Source organism: Triplophysa dalaica, chromosome 5, assembly GCF_015846415.1.
Source record: "Triplophysa dalaica isolate WHDGS20190420 chromosome 5, ASM1584641v1, whole genome shotgun sequence".
In the NCBI taxonomy this organism is placed as follows: domain Eukaryota; kingdom Metazoa; phylum Chordata; class Actinopteri; order Cypriniformes; family Nemacheilidae; genus Triplophysa; species Triplophysa dalaica.
The window spans coordinates 6,111,698-6,132,907 of NC_079546.1; the positions used below are offsets into that span (position 1 = coordinate 6,111,698).

The window sequence follows — 21,210 nt, forward strand, 5'->3', positions numbered from 1 at the left end:
TTAGATATAAGATTGCTTCCTAAGCGTATGGGATTTCTGCCTGTAAACGTATTTAGTGATATGATAGTGAGTGCAACAATGTTACATTTATTAGCGATTTTTTTATATAAATCACGTGACATCACTTTAAAGAGTGATATCAACTATCAGATAAAGTCCAATAAATAGACATATCAACACACCTGGGGAAAAAAAGTATGGCTAAAATAACTTTAATAGATCATTAAAAATGAAATGATTTATTTTGTATTATTTAAATAATACATATTATTATTCATATATTTACATATTCATATGTTTTATGTTATTCACATTATTTTCGGACTATTATACAAGGTACGAGGTTTTTCCTGTCCACGAAATTCGCAGGTCTATTAAAAACCCTTTTTTAAAAGGAAGCTGCGATTCCAGGATTGCGTAATGACGTCGTGCATATCCTGACGGGGTTTCCGGAGCAACGAGACTTGTTAGGTCTCGTGCTGCTGGCAGTGGCAAGATGAGCTATAGGCGCTTTAGAAAACGTTCGTCTAAATACGCTTTAAATTGTATTTTCGTAACGCTCCCGTCTTTGATCCTTAAAAGATTGCACAGAATAGTCTAATTAATCCGCCGATGTTCTTTAAAAGCCTTCTGTATTGTAATTGAACACTTATGTACTTGTGCCAGATAAATCAGATTTAATTACGCAGGTTTACGACTAAAGACTTTGATAGCAGCGTTTCACCTGTTTCTTATAATCTGCTGTGAATAACACCTGGTGTTTATTTAGCATTATTTAGAAACATTTTGATTTTGTTCATGAAGCTTTTGTTAAGTTTGGTTTTGCTCTGTAGATATGATGACAAATTGACCTGCATATTTAATAAAAGCTAAACTGTAATTGCTTGGTTTGATTATGTTAGATCTGTTCTACATAGCAGATCTAACCAGTCTGCAAGACATTGGACGAATGTGTGGGGACTGCAGAAATAACAAGGGCACACCGATTTGAGGCATGCTTAAAGTGTGGGATGAAGCACACCAAACATGATGACCTCATACAAACAGTGGTACACAGTCGAGATCGGTCCTTCAAGAACATTCGAGAATTTCTATGTCAAATGGACATCGGCGTTGACAACATGACAGGTTTGTACCTCATTCCCTTATTTATGGAGTCATTTATATGGAGCATCAATATTTTACTATTGGAGATTTATGGATTTATCTTCAGGCAGGTCTAAGGAGATAAAATCAGTATCTTCATCTCACGAGAAGAATAAAAGCACCCCCACCTCTCTGTCAGAGTTGTGTGAACAGCTGAGCGAGAGAATAACCCTGAAATCACAGCATTACTCCATCTCCCATGAAGACCAACAGGCTCTGGTCAGTCTTAAAAAGATACTCGACCAGAATTCTTAACACTTCTCATTGTGTATCTCAATTATTTTGTATTTTTGACACGCAGTCGGCAGTACTGACCAGTGAGCTAGGTATGATCTGGCAAGACCTGAAAATCCCACCTGTCGATACCACGCTGACCCATGAAGAGAACGTGCAGCTGTGCTGTCAGACCTTCAGCGAGGTTCTGCGCGTCTGTGAAGAGCTGATTCTGCAATACCTGCTCTTGAAGGACACTTTCAGGAAGCGTGGCGTCTTTACCGACTACGCCAACCGAAGCAGACTGGCAGCCCAGCTGGCTTCAGACTGCACCAACCTGTAAGCTTAAATTCTCTATGATCACATGGTGCCACATTTCTGCTTCATGTAATAGACTGTATCTGTTTCTATTTGCAGCTTGAATGTGCGGTCCATTAGATGTAGGATTGTCTCGGGAATTAAAGCTAACAGAAGGGTCGGATCCGGTGCTGTTGCATTTGATGAGGGGCAGCGGAGGGCGCCACGGGGGAACTCACTCAACACCCCGTGTAAACATGATCTTCACGTCAAACGTTGTATGATAAGCACGCCAAGGGAAAATACGTTGGCGGATGATCTCAAAGAGGTGTGCTTGTGTGTTCATGTGTGCTTCCAAGAGTGAGGAATATGCTTTTTTAATAATGGATTTTCATGTCTTCAGATTGAGGTGAACATTGGGGAGCTGGATCTTCAGAATGTGTATGACCTCCTACCTTGGAAAGTGGAGGCAGTCGCCTGCAAGATAGACATAAATGGTAGGACATGAAATGCACAGATATCTAAACAAACAGTGATGGGATGTTTCAGGATGTCATAAGATGTCATTTGTGAATTTGTCAAGGTTCTGCTGACAGCATACCCAGTTTACAGAAACAAGAGATGGATGAAAGTCCTTTTCAAAACCGATTTCGAATTAAGGTAACCGAAACCTTTTTCAATCTCTAATAGTTTCACCCTCCGACTTGTTTTCATAGTCATCCACAATTTTACTATTATACGTAATTTGATAGCAAGCGTCACTTTTACAATTTGTACATAGTTATTTGTAATAAACTTCAGCATATAAGCCGTTGCTTCATATACCAAGCATTACTTAAATTTCTTACTAGAGAAAATTTCCATATTGAAGCTTTTCATATGTTTTAAGATTTCGTCCCATCTTTCAGGGATGTTATTCCATGCCTGACTTACACAGGGAGACACTGCTGGAGGAGCTGGAGGTAGCACCACTCTTCCGCTCTTCATCCCTGCTGGTCCTTCTGTCCACTGAGACCAACTCCAGCCCGGAGGATCATATCAACCCACGAGAGGATCTGAAGAGGTTCAACTGCTGCACGTATACTCCATTCATCCATTAAATTTAATAAAATTTGATCTGTTGGTGTACTTGTGTATTTTTAGGTTATTACAGGACAGCGATTGCGAGGATGACACAGGCCTTGAGATGGATCTGCCCCCGCTTCTTAAAGCCCAGGGCAGCTATTGTTGCAGCAGACTCCAAAAGCTCAAACAAAGACTGCAAAAAAAAATTGAAGAGGAGAAGAAAGAGAGGAGCAAGCAACAAGCTCCTGCAGAGAAACCTCCGCACCCACAAGGAGCGGTGGTCAGCCTGATGGCACCACCTCAAACCATCTTACACACGGCACCAGCCAGGTTGTCCGACAGAGTTCTCCCAGAGACCATCAAACTCCGCATGTACCCACCCGTCTACAATGTCTTCACTAAAGAGGTGTTGTTTTTATCACAGGCAAATACACATTGAAGGTGTTTACATATTTTGCATACATTTTTTTTATAAATTGTACACCTTATCACTAATTCACTGACTTTCTTACTTAGTCTTTTTCTTGTTTTCCAGTAAAATTGTCTACAAATCCTTGAATCAAGATGCATTTTCTTGATGAGTAAAATGACCTAAGAAAATAGTCTTTTTAGTAAAAAAAATATAAAATTTCAGTGTATTTGTGCTTAACACAAGCAAAAGATATTCCAATGGCGTAAGAAAAATTATCTTGAATTAAGGATTACCTTTTTCTTAGTCACTCAATTCAAGTTTTTAAGTTTTTATTCTTGTTTTAGCACACATTTACAGAAATTTCTTATTTTTTTACTAAAAACAAGACTAATTACTAACTAGACTAACTAATAGGTCAGTTTGTCATCAAGAAAATATTTCTTTATTAAAGAATGTTTAGACAGTTTTACTGGAAAAAAAGACTAAGTAAGAAAGTCATTTTTGCAGTGTTGAAATTGTGTACAGTGGTTTACGTTGGTTTTATATGCAATCGTTTAAAACTCCAGATCGACTCGACATCTCTTGCTCAAATGGACCAGAACTTGATTGAAGAGGAAATAAAAATGAAGCAAGTTTATGAAGAACTACGCAAAAGTATTTCGACAAAATATTTTAGCCTTGACGAGGTAAACTATGGTCACTTACATTGTGCTTAACACATTGTAAGATATTTTCGGATGGTCTTTAAAATTTGAATTAAATTCTAATCATACATAAAAATTGTAAACAAGAAGACTGAATATCTTGATGTTGTGAGGAATATTTAAGTACATTTTTGTCTTGTAAGGACCCCAGGATCGAAGCCGTCCCGACTAATGCCAAGTGCTGCCCGAACAGAAACAATAATCAAAATCTGTTTAACCCATCACTAACACGGCCCAACCCACACAGCATGTCACACAGGTGTGCGAATGATCTTTCTCTACACTCTCTTACTGTGTACAATGGCTGGAATGTTGCTGCTTCTATTCTATCACCATTGCAATCATAAACAAGATGCTTGAAGAAACAAAGTGCTTTGTTGGTCACTTTGGATAAAATCATCTTTGCTGATTTCAGATATAAAATCACTTCTGCACTGGCTTTTTTGTTTAATGATATTGACTTTGTGCAGAGAGAGGATGGAGAGGGCATTAAAAAGGGAGAGGCCTGTGGATGTATCCACACGGGCATACAGAGCCTGGTTTAACTGGTGGAAGTGCCAACTGTCATTAGATGATTACCTTAACTACATTTCCACCCAGGTAAGTTTGGTGATAAGAATATGCGGTTCTGAATAGAAAAAAATTGCCCCTTGAAAGGGAAAGAAATGCACAACATTCTGAAAAATTGCTTTTTGTCTGCTATGGTTTTGAAGGACTCTGATTATCTGTCAGTGATCTTTCACCTGTATGACAGTGAGGATGAGGAGGAAGAGAGACACAAGCTGGCACAGCGGCAGAAGAAGGACATGCGAAGGTCTGTATCCATTAAAAAACACCTGTTTTTTCTAGGCTTTCTTGGTTCAACCTCCACGTGTCCTTGGTTCTATTAGATGACTTAATGTACTAAGAACATTTTTCCAGACATTAGTTGAAATACACAGTTAGATTGATTTATTTTCTAGTTCTTGGCCAGTTCTGAGGTCAGATATGCAAAAGCATGCACAAAGTTAGACAGAAAAGAAGGAAACACTCTTATAGTGCTAAGGTCAGCAACTTGTGAAGCACAAAAATTGAGTTGTAGGCTTTATACTTATACTCTGACAATGTTCTTTTCCAGAAAGCAGCTAGAAAGCATTAATTTACTGAGGGAAATGAAGCAGGAATATGTTCCTGGATTCTGGAATGTCAACACCATAAAGATGGGAGGGTTGGGAAAAGATCCAGAACTGGAAGGTAATCCATATTTTACATTTAATTAAGAATTGACAGTTTACTGTATTAAATGCTGGAATATTTAAGAAAATCCATTGTTATTTTATATCCAGAATGTATGATTGGACAACGATTTGTCTGCTGTGTGTTTCAGAAAAATATCCAGATGGGGAAATACAGGATGTTGTGAGTTTATGTTCTTTCCCTTATAATCTGGCTTCTGCTTTTCTTTCGTTGGTCTCTAAATCATTTTAGCTGTTGATGTTAGTGTAGACTATTTATTTACTTTTTTTATGTAAACAAAACTTTATTCAACTCTCAGCACTTCAAAGTAAAGCTCCAAGCAGACAAGAAGTATTAAAATAGCCACTTTGCAGAAGAAGTGTTTAACTGAAGAAAAAAATGAGTATACTGTTGCTTTACATCAAAGGGAGAGAGTGTGTGTCTTGGAGATCCGGGTGAGAGCCCAGCAGCTGAATTGTCGGATGGAGATCAGGTGCAGGCCAGGCTGGAGAGGGTCTGGAAGGCTCTCTATTTACCAGAGGGACAGCGGCTAGACATGGCCATCAAATACAGCTCCCATGAGTACAGGGACCATCTGCGGGAGGTAGGAATAATGACAATGTAGCTTGCATTCCATCACGTTCAACATCTGGGTATGCAGGATGTGTGTGGTTTTGTGCATTCAGGCAATCACTGCATGGGAGCAGGCTGCCCGGTTGATTCAGCGGAGGGAGCTATTGTTGTCTCAATTGGAGGACTTTGAGAGGGAGGCATCTGACCCCAGCAGATTTTTTCAGCAAGGTATAAAAGGCACAAGGTTTTGAAATCCTTCATGCATTTGAAACCGTCCTTAATGTCTATACCTCATTGCATAGCTTTATCTTTCATAAAATAAATTATTAAGAGCATATTGTAAATTATTTCAAATCTATTACTCGTTTTAACCTGTTTACATTTTTGTTCTCTTGTACTCATAAACACATGAACGTGCAGGTTATCACGGTTCATCTATGGCTAGAATGGATGAAGCCAATCGCAGAGAAAATATCAGCTCTCAGATTTCAGCTGTAGATAAAGAATTGTCCAAAATAATCAGCCACGTCACAACACGTTTCAATGACAACATCACCTATAAGGTGAGGTTTCAAGCTCACAGCATCAGGACACCCTAGATGTCCAGAAATCCTCATTTTATCCTGGTTTTAATTGTGTCACAGGGTCGACAATACAAAGAAAAAATGCGCTGGGATCGTACTGAGATGCTGTACTGGCTTCAACAGGAGAGGCGGGTCCAATCGCTGGAGAGGTTTGCGCAGGGACAGACAGCTCTACCTGTGAGGCTGCCTCCTTTAAATCACAACCCGGAACTTTACTCTTTTAACCACGAAACCGCCGAGGACTGTATCCAACAGTCACATCTGAGAGAGATGAGCGATACATCCAGTTACAACAATACTTGAAACCCTTGTGTACATGTCAAAAGATCTACAGGATATGATTTAATAGATTATGGGACTTTGTTTAAAATTAGTTTTTGTATTCAAATCTGTTTACATGTAGAACATTATTTATACATTTAAAAGTAGTCTTTTTAATCATAGAAAAAAATATATAAACATTTATTTTGCTATTTTAGTAACAACCACTAGTTGGCAGTGCGCTCTCGTGTTTGTTTGCGTAGCTTTTATAAACTGAGGAGAAGAAGAGAGCGGCGGGGCTCTGATTGGCTGTTTTCTCCTCACGTCATCTCTTGTGATTCTCAACACTTCCTGACATGATTTTTCTCATTTGGGAGTCATACATCTCTCTCTCTTCAGACTATGTGTCAACGAAATGACAGCAAATAAAAGTTTACCGGGTATGTTATTGTATATTCATGTTCAACGTTTACATTTCCAGATTAAATGATCAAAAGTTATTCTATGCAGTCTTTGACAGCTACATTCAAAACAACATGGACGGTCCAATGAGCAGCCTCTTACAATGATACTACATGCTATATTTATAAGAGATCACATTTTTATCTACATTTATATAATTGTATTTACATTATATATTTATGTCGAGATAAGAATTACTGAATAGAGTTATGTCGAATCATGTGAATAGTTTAAGGATGGGCAAAATGGCAATTTCCCCCCCAGACAATAAATATTGAAAGCATCAGTGTAATCTTCTTTAAACATTTTCAAATCAATAATGTTAGCTTTAACACATGTTTTATAGATAGCACTGCAGATTTCAGGTCTAAAAGTCGATAGTGTCCATAAGTAAAGTCTTGCTCTCGAGCACATCCATCAGCCACTTTTCTCTGAACCTCGTTCGGCCTGGAATATGTTTGGACCGGGTTGATTCGATGAGAAAGTGCACATCAACAGGCAGCGTGTTTGGTTTGATCGTAGAGATTTCTATGATGAAATAGACGCTGGCTGTGGCTCCGGGGATCGGGGCTGTTTGGGTCGGGATGCTCCATTGGACTCGGTAATGGTACTGCTTTTTAAACTCCTGCTCTTGCTCCTGGAGAAACTGAACGCTGTACAGCCATCCGGGATGTTTGAGGTCCCATGTGTCCATGTACTGTCTGATCTGTTGCTCTCCAGCTTCGACTGTAAAGTCTTTGCATGAGATCCAGTCGACGTTTTTAATTTCATGATCACAGTCGGATGTATTTGCGCTTTTTGAGCTTTCGGGATCCATCATTTATTGTTATCGGTATATTTTTTAAATGCGGTTGCTTGCCGTTTCAGCTGTCAGTCTTTATGTTGACGTTGGTTTCCATGGTAATGACTGACAGGGGCCTCTTCCGGGTTTTCCGTGCCTCTTGTCAAATTTCCTTTAAATTGTTTTGATTTTTAGGGATAAAAGAAAGGTTTATTTTGCCCTTCACCTCAAATTTTATGGTAAAATTATCTTTACTATAGTGAGATGTGTAGTTATGGTTTACCATAAAAGTATGGTTACTACAGTAAAAGCATGGTTCAGTTTTAAAGGTCTGTTATTCTTTTAACTGTTTCATCAGTTTTTTGTGATAAAATATACTTTCTGAATAACTTATTTCGTTGCTTTTTTGTGTATTACATTCAAAATTGGATTTAAATAAATTGAATAAATGTTCCCAACCTAAATACAAAATTATATAATATTTAATGTCTCGCAATATATAATGTAATCATCTCCCATTCTTACTGTATTTCTTTCTAAATCATTTCTGTCAAAGACAATAACAATATTTGTCTCCTGTAGAAAACGTCAGTGGTGCTCGTCTTACTACAAATACTAGTAGTAGTGATATTAAATTGTATAATTTAATCATTAATAAATTTCAATTTGCTTTTTTACAGGTTGCCTGTAAAATGAGAAAAGCTCCCACCTCTTACATTCCTGAGCCCATATTTAATATATCCAAAATGGTTAAAAGTATTTCAGAACATATAATTAAGCTCTGCTGTCGTGAGCAGCTCTGATGTCAAGTTTTCATGTCCGTGTCCTCAGAATATCCCCGAATTGCCTCTAGTAACCTCAACGCATGTCGCGTATCAGGAACACACTTGATACAGTCACAAAGGCTGTGAGCGGAACGGTGAATACTGAGCTCCTCTCCAAGATCACGCGCTTCAAAGCCGGTGCCACCCAGAGCAAAGTCGAATGTCCTGAGGTGGGAGCTGGGGCTGTTATGACCATGGCAGCACCTGATCCACCAAAGGTGAAACAGGTGGAAAAAGAAGCCCCAAAACCTAGCGACCTGTCCACTAACATCGGGAACACATCTAACGCAGTTGCAAAGCAGACGCTGCAACGTTTCCAGCCTGCTGCTTTTGCCACGAACATGGATGAAACATACAGTCACCTGGCCGAACACGTCAACACATATTTTGGGAGCGACACACGAGATGACAAGAGATCGCAGGGTAGAGAAAATACGATCCCTGCTGCTACTCAGTCTAGTTCTCAAGGTGGTGGCCAGGATCACACCCTCTTGGCAGCACCAGTATCCCATGGAGCTAAACCAGAAACGCCCCCTCTTCCACCTGTCAATGATCAGCATAGTTCTGTGAAGAGTTCAAAAGCACCTCCTGCGGCTAAAGAGGAGGCTATCCCAATATCTCCAAGAAAAGGCATCAGTCATTATTTGTCATACCCCAGGCCAAGTGTGCAGGCTTTTGTGGGTAACTACATCACTCCCCTGGTTCCAAAGTTTAAAGCAGATTCAAAGAGCGGTGGAACAGTGGAGAAAGACAAAACAGTTGGATCAGAGCTGGCAGTATCTCAGGAAGCAAAGAGTGCAGAAACCAAGGAGCAGAAAGAGGCGGAGGAGAAAGCTAAGAGGCTACTATCTCAAAGAGAGAAGGTAGAATAAATACTTTCAATTCATTCCTTATTGTTTTTGGTATAACTTTATTTTGATTTTGGGATGGAAATATAACTAGGACACGCGATTCATCTCTTATATATCGTACGTTTTCTAGTAATTATGGTACATTTTTCTCCTTGTTGTAGATTATAGCACGTGTGAGCGTAGATAACAGAACCAGAGCGTTGGTCAAGAGTCTTCAAAGAGTCACTGATGTGAAGATCACCATCACTAGGGTGGAGGAACTGAGCTTCCACCTGCTGGAGTTTCCTGAGACCAGAGGAGTGGCGGTCACTGTAAGCGTGTGTCAGACAGTCTGCTTTTTCTTTACAGTGAAGATGCTTTACATGCTTCCTTTTTCATGCTGCTTTAAGGAGAAGGTTATCCAGTGTCTTCTGCGTTTGAGGCAAGCTCGAGACTCCCATCTGCAGGCGGCTGTGAGACAGGCTCTGGCCCTGGTGGGCTACAATGACCCGGTCAAAGGCAGGGGGATACGTGTCCTCTCTATCGATGGAGGCGGAACCAGGTGCTTCTGACAGACAAATGACAGATTCATTTAAATGTAACAAATTCTGAAAGTACTTAGAAGTTAAAAGTAGGTCAGCCCAAAAATGTTCTAAAAAGTAGGTCAGACAGAAATAGATCAGACACAAGTTTTCACTTCCTTTATAGGTTGTCCATCATCTCTTCATTTTTTTAAATGATTGTGCACTGTCTCAGTTTTAGGGCTGAAAATCCATTTATTTTTTATTGAAACCGCAAATAAATTAAGGGTAGTTGGGGACAGCATGTCTGCTGTCATGCCATACATAAGACATCTATTAAAAACTTTATAAATATGAAAAAATGCTATAATAATGAACCAATAAATGAGTAATAATGTGTAAAACAGTATAATAATATATCGATGTTGTTTTTTAGGGGATTAGTTGCATTGCAAGCTTTGCACAGACTGGAGAGTTTAACTGGGAAGCCCATCTACCAGCTGTTTGACTACATATGTGGAGTTAGTACAGGTATATTTAGCCACACACAGTGTTTACAACCATCATTTATGCTGATTATAAGAATTGTATTCTTTTCTAAGGTGCCATCCTGGCCTTCATGCTGGGAGCATTCCAGATCCCTCTGAACGAGTGTGAGGAACTGTATCGGAAGTTGGGATCTGATGTCTTTAAGCAGAATTTAATAGTGGGCACAGTGAAGATGGGATGGAGTCACGCATACTACGACAGCCAGATCTGGGAGGAGATCCTCAAGTATGACATGGAATCATTTTCTGTCAGTTTTTGGTCAAAAACTATTTTTTTCTATTGTTGCTCGACTCCAAGGCTACTTATATAAAATTAAGAAAATAAGATTGGGCAAAAAAGACACTGAGTACATTGAAATTGTGCAACAGAGATGTCATTAGAGAAAGTGATCGTAATATAATGTGTTTCCCTGCCATTGTTATTTTTGCCAATTCATTTGCACATTCTCAACAGGGAAAGAATGGGTCCCGGTCTAATGATTGAGACTGCCAAAAACCCTAACTGCCCCAAGGTGTGTTTCCACATATCTGTACAAACCTCTCGTCTCTTCTCTGAGATTGTATGGTAACTCGCTTCTCTGGTGTTCCTCTAGGTGTCAGCAGTGAGCACCTTGGTGAACAGAGGCCTACCATTGAAGGCATATGTCTTCAGGAACTATAACTTCTTGCCTGGCGTTCGCTCGCACTACCTGGGCGGCTGCCATCACAAGATGTGGCAGGCCATCCGGGCCTCATCCGCTGCTCCGGGCTACTTCCAGGAATTGGTTCTAGGAAACGACCTCCATCAGGTAATTTACACAGTCCAGTATGCATTTAAAAGGAACAGTGTAATCCAAACATCATGATATCTAAAACTCTCTAAAAATATGCATCATGTTAAGGCTAAAGTCTTAAGTGCTATGGCTGTTTTAAGGCAAAAATCCTGCTGAATTGAAAATCATTAAGATTTCCCTTAGGATGTGAAAGAAAAGCAAAGTCTGCACAAGCATGCACTCAAACTACATCCTGTGATGTCCCATCAGGACTGCATGTTCTGACTTATTAGTGTTGCTTTTGAGTGCCGTCGCTCAGGCTCGGCGTGCCTGCCTTAGATTGTTGTTTGGAAAGATTCAAGGGAGAGGTATCCTTGAGGCTCCTCCCACTTCAATGTTCACTTCAAAAACACATCAATGTAAATCAATAGGATTCACTTTTTTATTGGTTTGTCAAAAAATCTATTTTTAAATCAGTTTTTATTATTAGAATAAATTAAATTGCATTATAAACAACGATAAAAGTGTTGTTTGCCATCTCATAAACAACAAAGTATTGTGTTAAAATGTAGTATAGGTCAAAAGTATTTTTTTGACTGCTCTGTGGATATGAACATGTGTTTCCACTGGCCAAGCGTAGCTTTAAGGTCTCTCTGCCCATCTTCAGCCGGCTTGAACTGGCATAATCCCAACGCTGACACACTCAGCGCACCCTCACAGCCTGAGCCGGCCAGGACGGCAGACACTCATGTTGAATCGTAGCCTTCAGCAGTGTCTGATGAACCAACGGGGAGGCGTCATTCTGTCCGTCTGTCTATCGACACCCACCGGGTTCACATCAAGCTTTTCACAATGTCTCTGTTGTCCTAAAAGGCCAATAAAGCCATCAGGCACTGAGCTAAATGAATGCACGGATTCATCGAAAGTCCATTGAGTCCAATGAATCAGTGGTCGAGAGGAAAATGGTTATTATATAGAAATGTTGGTGCGAAGAATTGTTTTCAAGCAATTCATATTCTGCAGTGTGAGTTAGTGTTTCTGGAAACGGAAAATCATCTGGAATTTTCCTTGTTTTGTGGTCAGTTCTTTTGAACTATAAAGAAGTCAGTAGATGAGAAATAGTGAAAAAGTGACGTTGTCCTCAATGAATTTATTAGAGATTCAGATGTCCATAAGCTATTTTCAGCTGTCTTAAATTTTAAATGCTATAGCTGCTTAAATTCAAACCCACTTAATCGACATTCAATTGGCTTATCTTCCCATGATGCCTTGTTTAAGCCGTGCTATGGTTTGATGTATTTTTTTGCAGTGTGGGAGGAATGCTCCTCATTAAAATGCAAATGTGGTAGAAGCTCTCGGCTCTAAAACCTGTTGCCAATAGAGCACTCAGTGCCCAGCCTCCTAATGCTACCAGTGGCAGAGACTCTCTCTGTTTTCATGAATACTCGCTCTGAATGGCACTTTAGTTCCTTCTTCACATGCCAAACCTGTGTAATCTGTTAGAAATACGACTCTCGAGTGCCTACTATAGACCATCACACAAGGAGTTTGTACTCTAATGTTTGTTTGTTTTGCTTCATTTGATTGAATCCCTGATTCTTTATAGTGACAGTACATCCGAGAATTTTGCCAACATTGCATCACAATTAAAGTGGATGGGGACTAGGATTGTTTAACTTCAAAAGTGATGAAAGCAGGATAAATGTTTTCTGTATCACTTGTGCGCAGTATTGATAGTCTTCCGAAGCCATATGATATGATCTGTATGAGAAATGTTGCTTTAAAGGAATAGTTCACCTTCAAAATGAAAATTCTGTCACGATTTACTCACTACGTTGTCATTTCATTTTTCTGCTAAACACAAAAGAAGATAATTTGAAAAATGTCGGTCACCAAAACCCGTTGGTTCCCATTGACTTCTAATGTATGGACACAAAACCAATGCAAGCCAATGGGGAACCAACGGTTTTCTGTTATCAACATTTTTCAGCAGTACTTTTGTGTTCTGCAGAAGAAAGAATGTCATACAGGTTCGAAATGACAAGATTGTGTGTAAATAATGAAATTTTCATTTTGAAGGTGACCTGCTCCTCTAAATCTGTGGTCAGCATTTGCTTTCACATAAGGTTAGGTTCACATAAGCTTTGTTCTCTTGTCATAGTGAACTGATGCACATTTCACTATCCATGTCACTGAAATCTAGGGCACTTGAGAGAAAAAAAGGGAAGATGTATAGTGAACATGACTTCATCATTTTATTTCTCTGATGTGCTTCTTACTGGAAGCCAAGAAAGATGATGCCGATTAAATTAATTTTACATGCCTCAAGTGAAATGAACACAGCTACTCAGTTTAGACGAGAGATCCTGTGTCCATTATACTGTACCAGGATGCTTCCCATTATAATGTCAACTGGAAAGGCAAATGCATGTCTTTTATTCCTTAATTCTGGTCAAATAAATGCCATTATAATGGTGGAAACCACAATTGTTTTTAGGGACTATGTATCATTTTTAACTACCTGCGGCCAACATGAATAATTTATACTACCCTGCGTAAAAAGATAATTTTGTATTAAATCCTGGATTAAAATCCAAAAAAATGATAGTTAATTATTAATTGGATTGTTAAAATTGGCATCCTTTTTCTGTAGGATGGTGGACTCCTGATCAACAACCCCACGGCTCTGGCTATCCACGAGAGCAAGTGTCTATGGCCCAACACGCCGGTGCAGTGTGTTGTGTCTCTGGGCACAGGCCGGTACGAGACAGTCACCAAGAGCGGCTCCAGCACTTACACCAGCCTGAAGACCAAACTTACCAACGTCATAAGCAGCGCTACAGACACTGAAGGTAAGAGCGGAGTCACGTGATCACGTGTCGTCAAGTCACATGGTCTCCAGCTGCACTATGAAAAAAGGTTTTAGAGGGTGATGTTGAGTTGTGGTAAGTGGTAATGAAAGACTAAAGAATAACTTTTATTGGCTAATGGTCTCTCTCCTTCACCGCAGAGGTGCACACGATGTTAGACGCCCTTCTTCCCCCCAACACCTACTTCCGCTTCAACCCTTACATGAGCGAAGACGTCCCATTGGACGAAAACCGTCAAGAACGGCTTGACTTCCTGCAGGCCGAGAGCCGTCGCTACCTGGAACGCAATGAGAACAAGATGAAGAAAGCGGCCAGCGTGCTCGCTCAAGAAAAGAGTGTTGTTCAGAAATTGGCCGAATGGGCGCAACTTAAAGCTGACTTGTACGACGGCTTTCCCTTCCGCTCCAAACTCTAAAACACGTTAAAGCCGTGAAACTAGCACAGCTAACAACCTTTTCCTTATTCTGTCCCACGTTTAACAAGGAAAATGGAGGAAGCCACTACAGATTAAGTGTTATGGTGCCGTAATGACAATTTAATGTAGTAAAAGAAGTCTTCTGCCTCATATTGAAGGGCATCTGGGATTAAAAAGGTATGATTCTTAGAGCTTTGTAGTTAATGTAAGGACAGCGACTGTTCACAATGTCTCGGCTCTTGACAACCCCGTCCATCGTCTTATCACTGTCATGTCTGAATGATGAGTACTGCACACGAGCATGAAATAGACACATTGAAACTAGCCACCATTTGTATTTGCCGATGTTAGTTTGTATGTAGTATTACTATTGTGACAAACTAGCATTCAGTTGCAATAGTGCTCCTGTTTGTGTAGTGTCTCTCCTTGACAAACCTTAAGTTGTTTGTTTCAGCACAATAGTACAGGACTGAGCTTACTTCTTTAGCATGAGACAAGCTGCCATGTGCACAAATGAATGCTCATGTAAATAAGCTTTTATAACTTTTCAACGAACATACGTTTTTATTTTTTTATTTTAAATGGGACGTAATTATGAACCTTTCATTTGTGTTAGAATGCGAACCAACAGCACTATAATGTTTTAAACACGTTTTTTTGCACAAAATCGCACATTAAATGCAGTTTTATTATTGGTGGATTCAAAAACTCTTGCACTTGCATTGATTATTGCATTGGTTGGGAAAATAATATTGAAGTATTATCATGGAAATAGCCTATTATGTTTAAATCCTTCAGTTGTACGTTTGAATTTCAGCCTTGATGTCTTCACTGTGCACTTGGGAAAAAATTAACCGTTACATAATTTATTGATGTGGTTCAGTTCAAGTATAAAGTAAAATATGCTTATCCTTGAATGCGTAAAATTCTGACAGTGTTGTAGATGAAATTTGAATAGGTCTCAATATAAAAGTGTCATTTCACCAATAATGTCTTGAAAGAAAATTTTCAACAAATTCTCTGAGAGAAATAAAAGATTTTAAATCCTCAGTCTGTCCATGTGAAGTTCATCAGAAATAATTTTTAACAGTTTTTCGAAAACATTTTCTGTTCAATTACTTGTGGTTTAAACATAAGTAAACCATTTCTCCAACTATGAATATGAACTATCCATATGAATAAATATTAAATGGAACAGAAATATCTAAATTTAGATTTATTTAGAATCCAAACTTAAATGATAGTTCATGTTGGCTGGAAGATGAACCGGCTCTGCATTTTTAGCAGCCTGTTAACACCGAACAACTACGTTTAGAGTGAAGTGTACTTTTTACATCAAGACTCTGTCGCAGTGGAAAATGTGACATAAGGGGTCGAGGTAGGCTAAGAACATTCAGGACCTTTGAATTCCAGTCAGTTCTTTTCTCGGTCAAAACCTCCGGTATGTCGCATCTTATCCATGGAAATGTTCAATGATGTGTCAAATCCCTCAGGTGAGTGCGAGAGGAGTCTAGAAATATGTACTCAGATGTTGCTGCTGTTGGACTACAGTACATACAGTCAGAAGACTGGTTTCTCAAACCAAACTGAAGAAGGACATAGCCAGAGTAGATGTTTCTCTTGTCTTCATTTTCTCTTGATTCAGTTTTATTCCGCACTGTCTAATCTGGATTGAATCAAATATTGCGCCTTTATCCACAGAGACAACCAATGAGAAGTCAATGCAGGGTTTGTTATTATCTATAGGCAGTCGGATAGTAAGGAATGTGTGTCTACATGCTTAGAAGGTCACTGGCTGTTAGCTGCCATCGATCATGAAGCTGCACATCCCAGACGTAAGCAGAGCTGACACAATACTTGCATCATTTTTTCCCAGACTCCCCTCAGGCAAGTCAAACAAGAACCTGTTAACACTGTGACAGGATTAAGTTCAATTTTGTAACTTACTTTGTACAATAGGTAACAAGAACCATTTCATGTTAAATCTTACATGCAATAGATGGCACACATTATTATTGTACTCTAGATTGTCCTTTACATATAGTGCATAAGGTATGTTTATTTGAATTCATATTTTGTTTGATCGTCCATGTTTGCAAGTTGACTTGCGATTAAAATATTTTTTCGTCCACTACTGTGTCAGTGTATATTATTTACATTGGTGACAGAACTCTTGCACGCCTAAATTTTTGAATCATGTAGTCTAAATGGCAGCTGAATTATTTTATTACCTATGTGCCAAGTGACACGATTTATATAGATATGCAATCAAACAGATTAATGATCTGAGCAAATCTGTTTATTGGGTGGATGAGATTTATCATAGAAACGGTTTTGTGGGAATTAATGGGTTATATATTTGAATTTAAGTTTATCTAAATGTCAGGAAGATGAATGAGAACTGATATTATTTTCTTAAATCTATGCAGTGATGTGCTAGTCACACTGAAATATTAGTAATCTTTTCAATGGATCATGCCATGTCTATGTCTGTAACCGAGGCTTTAGAGAGCCATACCCTTCTGCTGAACTTCAAAAGGGATAACATTGGCAGAGAATACAATATTAACAAATTGTGAAATATCATTTAGAAGGGGCTCCAGATTTTTTTCTTCTTGGAGATCCCATTGAAGAAAGAAGACGGCAAAGGACTCCATGTGACAATGATTTATGTATTAAGACCTTTTCCAAAGCCAATTTAGGAAGTGGGATGTTCAGAGAAAGCCTGTCTGCATTAGCTCAAAGAGACTTCAGTTACACTTACATTGAGAGTACAGCACCTCTTGTTTAGGCTCTTAAATAGTAAGTTCTTCCGTTTGAAAGAAACATGAGAGTAAGTATAATGCAAAATATTTTTTGTGCGTAAAATATCCAAAGCTACCCTCTTAACATTTTAACTTGTCTTTTACTTTGTGTGTTTTATTGTTTAAGTTTGTATTAAAGCAGTGTATGGTATAGGCCTATTGTATGGTAAACAATCTATTGCGTCATTAACAAAGCTTTAAATTACTCTTTCTGTGTGTGAGTTTGTGCCTTCGTCCTTTGTGTCAGAATCGGCGTTGCATCGCTGCAGCTGCGCCTGCACGGAGCTTGCGCGGGACGGCGCTGCGCGTTTGACAGCAGAAGCGCGCTCGAGGAGAAAGACAAGCGCGCAACCACAGGCTGCGGTACGCGCGGACAGAACAGCAGAGCACAGCCGCTTCAGTCCCGTGCCACCGGACCGGTCGAGGATTCATCACTGGAACCGGTAAGTTTGCGTTGCATTATACAAAATGTCTTTATTCTCTCTGTTTTATTGCGAGACGCTTTTCGCGAGATCAAATGCGCATTCGGTGCAGTATTTGTATCGATAAGGATGAGGGGCATCCAGTCGCGCTTCTCCCATGGCAACCGATGATGATGCGGATTTTCGCCGAGATGTGGCATCACAAAGGATGCGTTATGAATCAGGAGTATTACGCGTAATGGTCCATTTCATTTATCCTAGATTTTATTGTTTGTCGTGTCATACTGACAGACTATTAAGGGCCCGTCGTGATATTTCATAGAAATGCTGCTCGACAGCAGGTGTTCCGCCATCCTTGGCATTCATTCTCAATATTTGTGTATTATTGCGCATTTCTAAAATACAAAGCGCTATTTTGACCGCTGTTCCTAAATAGACACAATGTCAGTGTGAATTAAAACGAAACATTCTTTCTTGCATAAGAAGAAAGCAGCAATGGTTTTAGCACTGCATCTTCTTCCCTTGTTAAAGATTGGGTCTCTGAAACGTAACAGCCTTTGTGTATTGCCATTAAGACTGGTATGTTTCGTGTCTTGTAACAGGGTAATATTGGTTGTATAATTTACTATATTACTTAATAATTTAATGTGTGATATTTTGTAAAGTGTGTATATCAGGCTTCGCAACCATCTTAACACATACTATATCTCTATGAAGATAAAACAGCAGATTTGCCGTGTGCTTTTGTTCCCTTTGCTCGGCATTTCTCACAATTCTAATGAGATATGCTAAATGGTCTAGTGCATTTTGCATAGTGAAATATAATTTTGAAATGTGCCTTTATCACATAAGGCTCTTAATATGAAGAGGACTGTATAATGACCTACAATGTGACACTTGTGCATGAAATAACTCATTAAGATGTATTGAATAGCATACACAAAGTTATCTTAAAAAACAATAACAGTTTTAAAATTTTTGCATATCAGGCGCTTTTTAAGGGATTCAGTTGTAATTTCATACTTATGGTCTATGCCAAAGATAGCAGGATGTGTTCTGTTTTCGAGGTTACAGTACACATACTGTCATATGTTGAACATGAGATGTGATTAGTTTAAAACCTTGGATCGATATTTGGTTCGTTTTTATACAGAGCTATTTTTAAATGGATCTTCAGGACATTTTTTAATTGCCATAGGTTTATTGCACTTTAAATAAAATATTCATTATGGGCTGTTACTGCAGGTCAGTGCATTTACAATCTCAAAGCCATGCAGTATAACACACTTTATCCCACAGTTTATTGTAAATGGACACTGTGGCGCTACTGTAAATAATAGCGTTATGACATCCACATACACAAACTGCATTTCGGAAGGAGACCCTATCGTGTGCATATTAAGAGCTTTGCACCATATTGTTTCATATATTTCTACACTCTCATTGCTTCAACTGTGACCTGCATCCAGTCTAACATCGACATGACTAAATGACTAAATGATGATTAATGAATGAGAAAATGCAACATTTGCTTGCATGTTTTGGGAACGGGACATTAGGATGCTCGTGTGAATAACAGCTGTTGCCTTGCGTCGAAATCCCCTGAGTCTTTCTCCAGTGATATTTCATTAGCATTTGTCTAATAATAGTGAAGTATTGGCATTTAAAAAAATAGAAATTAGCATAAAATGCATGTAATATGTCAGATCAATGCATCACTGTATTTTACACCCCAATAGAAATTTTGTTAGTCTGCGCAAATGGAACTTGACCTATATGGGCCCGAGTGAAATCAGTTCAAAGGTCCTTCTGGGGCACTTAAAATGAGAATTTATGGCTGCGCCGTGTCTGGTGATGAGGCCCAACAGACACAAGGTACCTGTCGCCAAGCACTGCCAGCTGTGCTTCATCAAGTTTACCTTCAAGCCTTGCGCTTCTTAAGCGTCTGGCAGCAGGTACAAGGAGGTGTTTCTCTATAGAAATACAATCAAAAGTTATTGAAAGGGAAAGTTCAACTTACATTTATACAAAACTATGCTCCAACCGGTGTTTCGGCCGCCATTTAATTTTTTCGAGCTTGATCCTCGATCAATCACCTCCCTTGCATGTTGTCATGGAAACGACACACTACTCGCTTATCATTGGTTAGCTGTGAAGAAGGGTGTTTTTTTCAGAAAAGTTGAACTTTTTTCAACTTAAAAAATACGTTTTTTGAAAACACCGTGTACTCCATAGGATTATAATGTTAAACAGACGGTAGCGGCTTCGAAAAAGAAGTCAAGTCCGAACACATGTTTAGCCTTGCAGCATAGATGAAGTATGCAAATGTTTATATTTGTGTTGAATATTTGTTAGTGTTTCATTAATGCATGAAACTAGAAACAAACACATTATGTGTATCATATTATATATTGTATGACCACGTATACATTTTATCTATATAGGACACATAGAAAACAATTATATGCCGATGACATTCACCAAGGTGGAAATTCGTATAGTAATGTATCTGCTGTAGCTCTGGAGGTTTGGCTTTGACTCACTGAACGAAAATGCTGGATATTTACATAGACACATGGCACCAGCTGCCATTGGCATGGCGGGCTAAACATTTGCATGCTCGTAATTGCTCTGCAAATATGGCACATGCCCTGATTTCAATGCATCATAGATTTAGAGTCTGATTCAAGTGGCATGAATTCACCGTAACCCTATCTCACCCCTTCTCAAAGAGGGTGTGGTAGATACATAGATAGTGAACAATTGTTTTTGTGACGGTGGTTCCCAGGGACACATGTACAGTATGTCTATAGCACCTGTGTAACAGGTGTTTTAGTGTCATTGTTTCTTTCCCTGACATTTTTGAGAAATTCTGCAAATTTAGTATTCCTGATCATGAGAACATCTCCCCATCTGTCGTCTCTGGACAGTTTTGATTTTATTTATTAGTTTATTTTTACCGGGACAAAATACAGCCCAGTTATCTACACAATTATACATTAATTCCTTATGATAAATAATGCTGATTTAAAACTGTTTTGCTTCCTCATGGTTGATAAAAACGATTAGTGGAGATTAAGGTCAAGCATGTGACTGTCTCTCGGCCAATCAGAGGCTTTTGGATTGTGTTGTTACACCTAGAATCACTGATGTAACCAGTTACATAAATAATAATTATTAAATATACTTAAGATCCATGGCTAAAAAAAAGCAGTAATCAGCACTATTGCAATGAGAGCTTATGGTGACAATTTTATTTAAGTTGAAGTGCAGTATTGTTTTTCACACGCTCTATGATATATGCATTTCATTTTAGTCAAAGTAGAAGCTGCTTGCTTTTAATGGAATTGCATTAGCCATTTGAGTGATGAAAAGTCCAGAAATATGTTTAGTGCGGTTGTGAGGCATTATTTGTTGTGTGAGCTGATTTCAACCCCATCAGTCTTTCTTGAAAGCTTGACGTACAAAATACATGCTTGGAGACCAAACCCAGAAGTGCAGAGCTTGGAAA

The 21,210-nt window shown here is 39.0% G+C and overlaps 4 protein-coding genes across 13 annotated transcripts in view; 3 read left to right on the plus strand and 1 right to left on the minus strand.

The window, feature by feature from the left end:
* The first annotated feature begins 452 nt into the window (after positions 1 to 452).
* Positions 453 to 8,564, plus strand: ccdc87 (coiled-coil domain containing 87). 3 transcript variants are annotated; one of them, XM_056748591.1, is made up of 20 exons: positions 453 to 521; positions 903 to 1,128; positions 1,214 to 1,365; positions 1,448 to 1,698; positions 1,777 to 1,984; positions 2,060 to 2,153; positions 2,240 to 2,316; positions 2,565 to 2,719; positions 2,800 to 3,127; positions 3,700 to 3,819; positions 3,981 to 4,096; positions 4,308 to 4,437; positions 4,551 to 4,651; positions 4,955 to 5,070; positions 5,204 to 5,235; positions 5,480 to 5,656; positions 5,739 to 5,853; positions 6,046 to 6,188; positions 6,270 to 6,910; positions 8,394 to 8,564. In XM_056748591.1, exons 2-19 carry the CDS (start codon positions 1,011 to 1,013, stop codon positions 6,510 to 6,512), a joined length of 2,676 nt encoding a protein of 891 aa, XP_056604569.1. In that variant the 5' UTR covers positions 453 to 521; positions 903 to 1,010; the 3' UTR covers positions 6,513 to 6,910; positions 8,394 to 8,564. The 3 variants fall into 3 exon arrangements, with proteins under 3 accessions (XP_056604569.1, XP_056604570.1, XP_056604571.1); XM_056748592.1 differs by having other exon boundaries at positions 460 to 521; positions 918 to 1,128; XM_056748593.1 differs by lacking the exons at positions 6,046 to 6,188; positions 6,270 to 6,910; positions 8,394 to 8,564 and having other exon boundaries at positions 462 to 1,128; positions 5,163 to 5,235.
* akap14 (A-kinase anchoring protein 14) lies at positions 7,291 to 8,038 on the minus strand. Its single transcript, XM_056748594.1, has one exon. It carries the CDS (start codon positions 7,750 to 7,752, stop codon positions 7,300 to 7,302), a length of 453 nt encoding a protein of 150 aa, XP_056604572.1. The 5' UTR covers positions 7,753 to 8,038; the 3' UTR covers positions 7,291 to 7,299.
* A 14-nt stretch (positions 8,565 to 8,578) lies between the features above and the next one.
* On the plus strand, positions 8,579 to 17,938 carry pnpla8 (patatin-like phospholipase domain containing 8). The gene is made up of 11 exons (XM_056749024.1): positions 8,579 to 9,400; positions 9,550 to 9,699; positions 9,778 to 9,929; positions 10,325 to 10,419; positions 10,491 to 10,662; positions 10,891 to 10,948; positions 11,030 to 11,224; positions 13,842 to 14,040; positions 14,199 to 14,439; positions 17,525 to 17,720; positions 17,828 to 17,938. Exons 1-11 carry the CDS (start codon positions 8,579 to 8,581, stop codon positions 17,936 to 17,938), a joined length of 2,391 nt encoding a protein of 796 aa, XP_056605002.1.
* The window catches only part of nrcama (neuronal cell adhesion molecule a), a 45,496-nt gene continuing 41,879 nt past the window's right edge, over positions 17,594 to 21,210 (plus strand). For all 8 annotated transcript variants that reach the window (XM_056747817.1, XM_056747820.1, XM_056747823.1 and 5 more), the window contains exon 1: positions 17,594 to 17,720. The gene's annotated coding sequence lies outside the window, so the exon portion shown is untranslated. The remainder of the gene's footprint in view (positions 17,721 to 21,210) is intronic.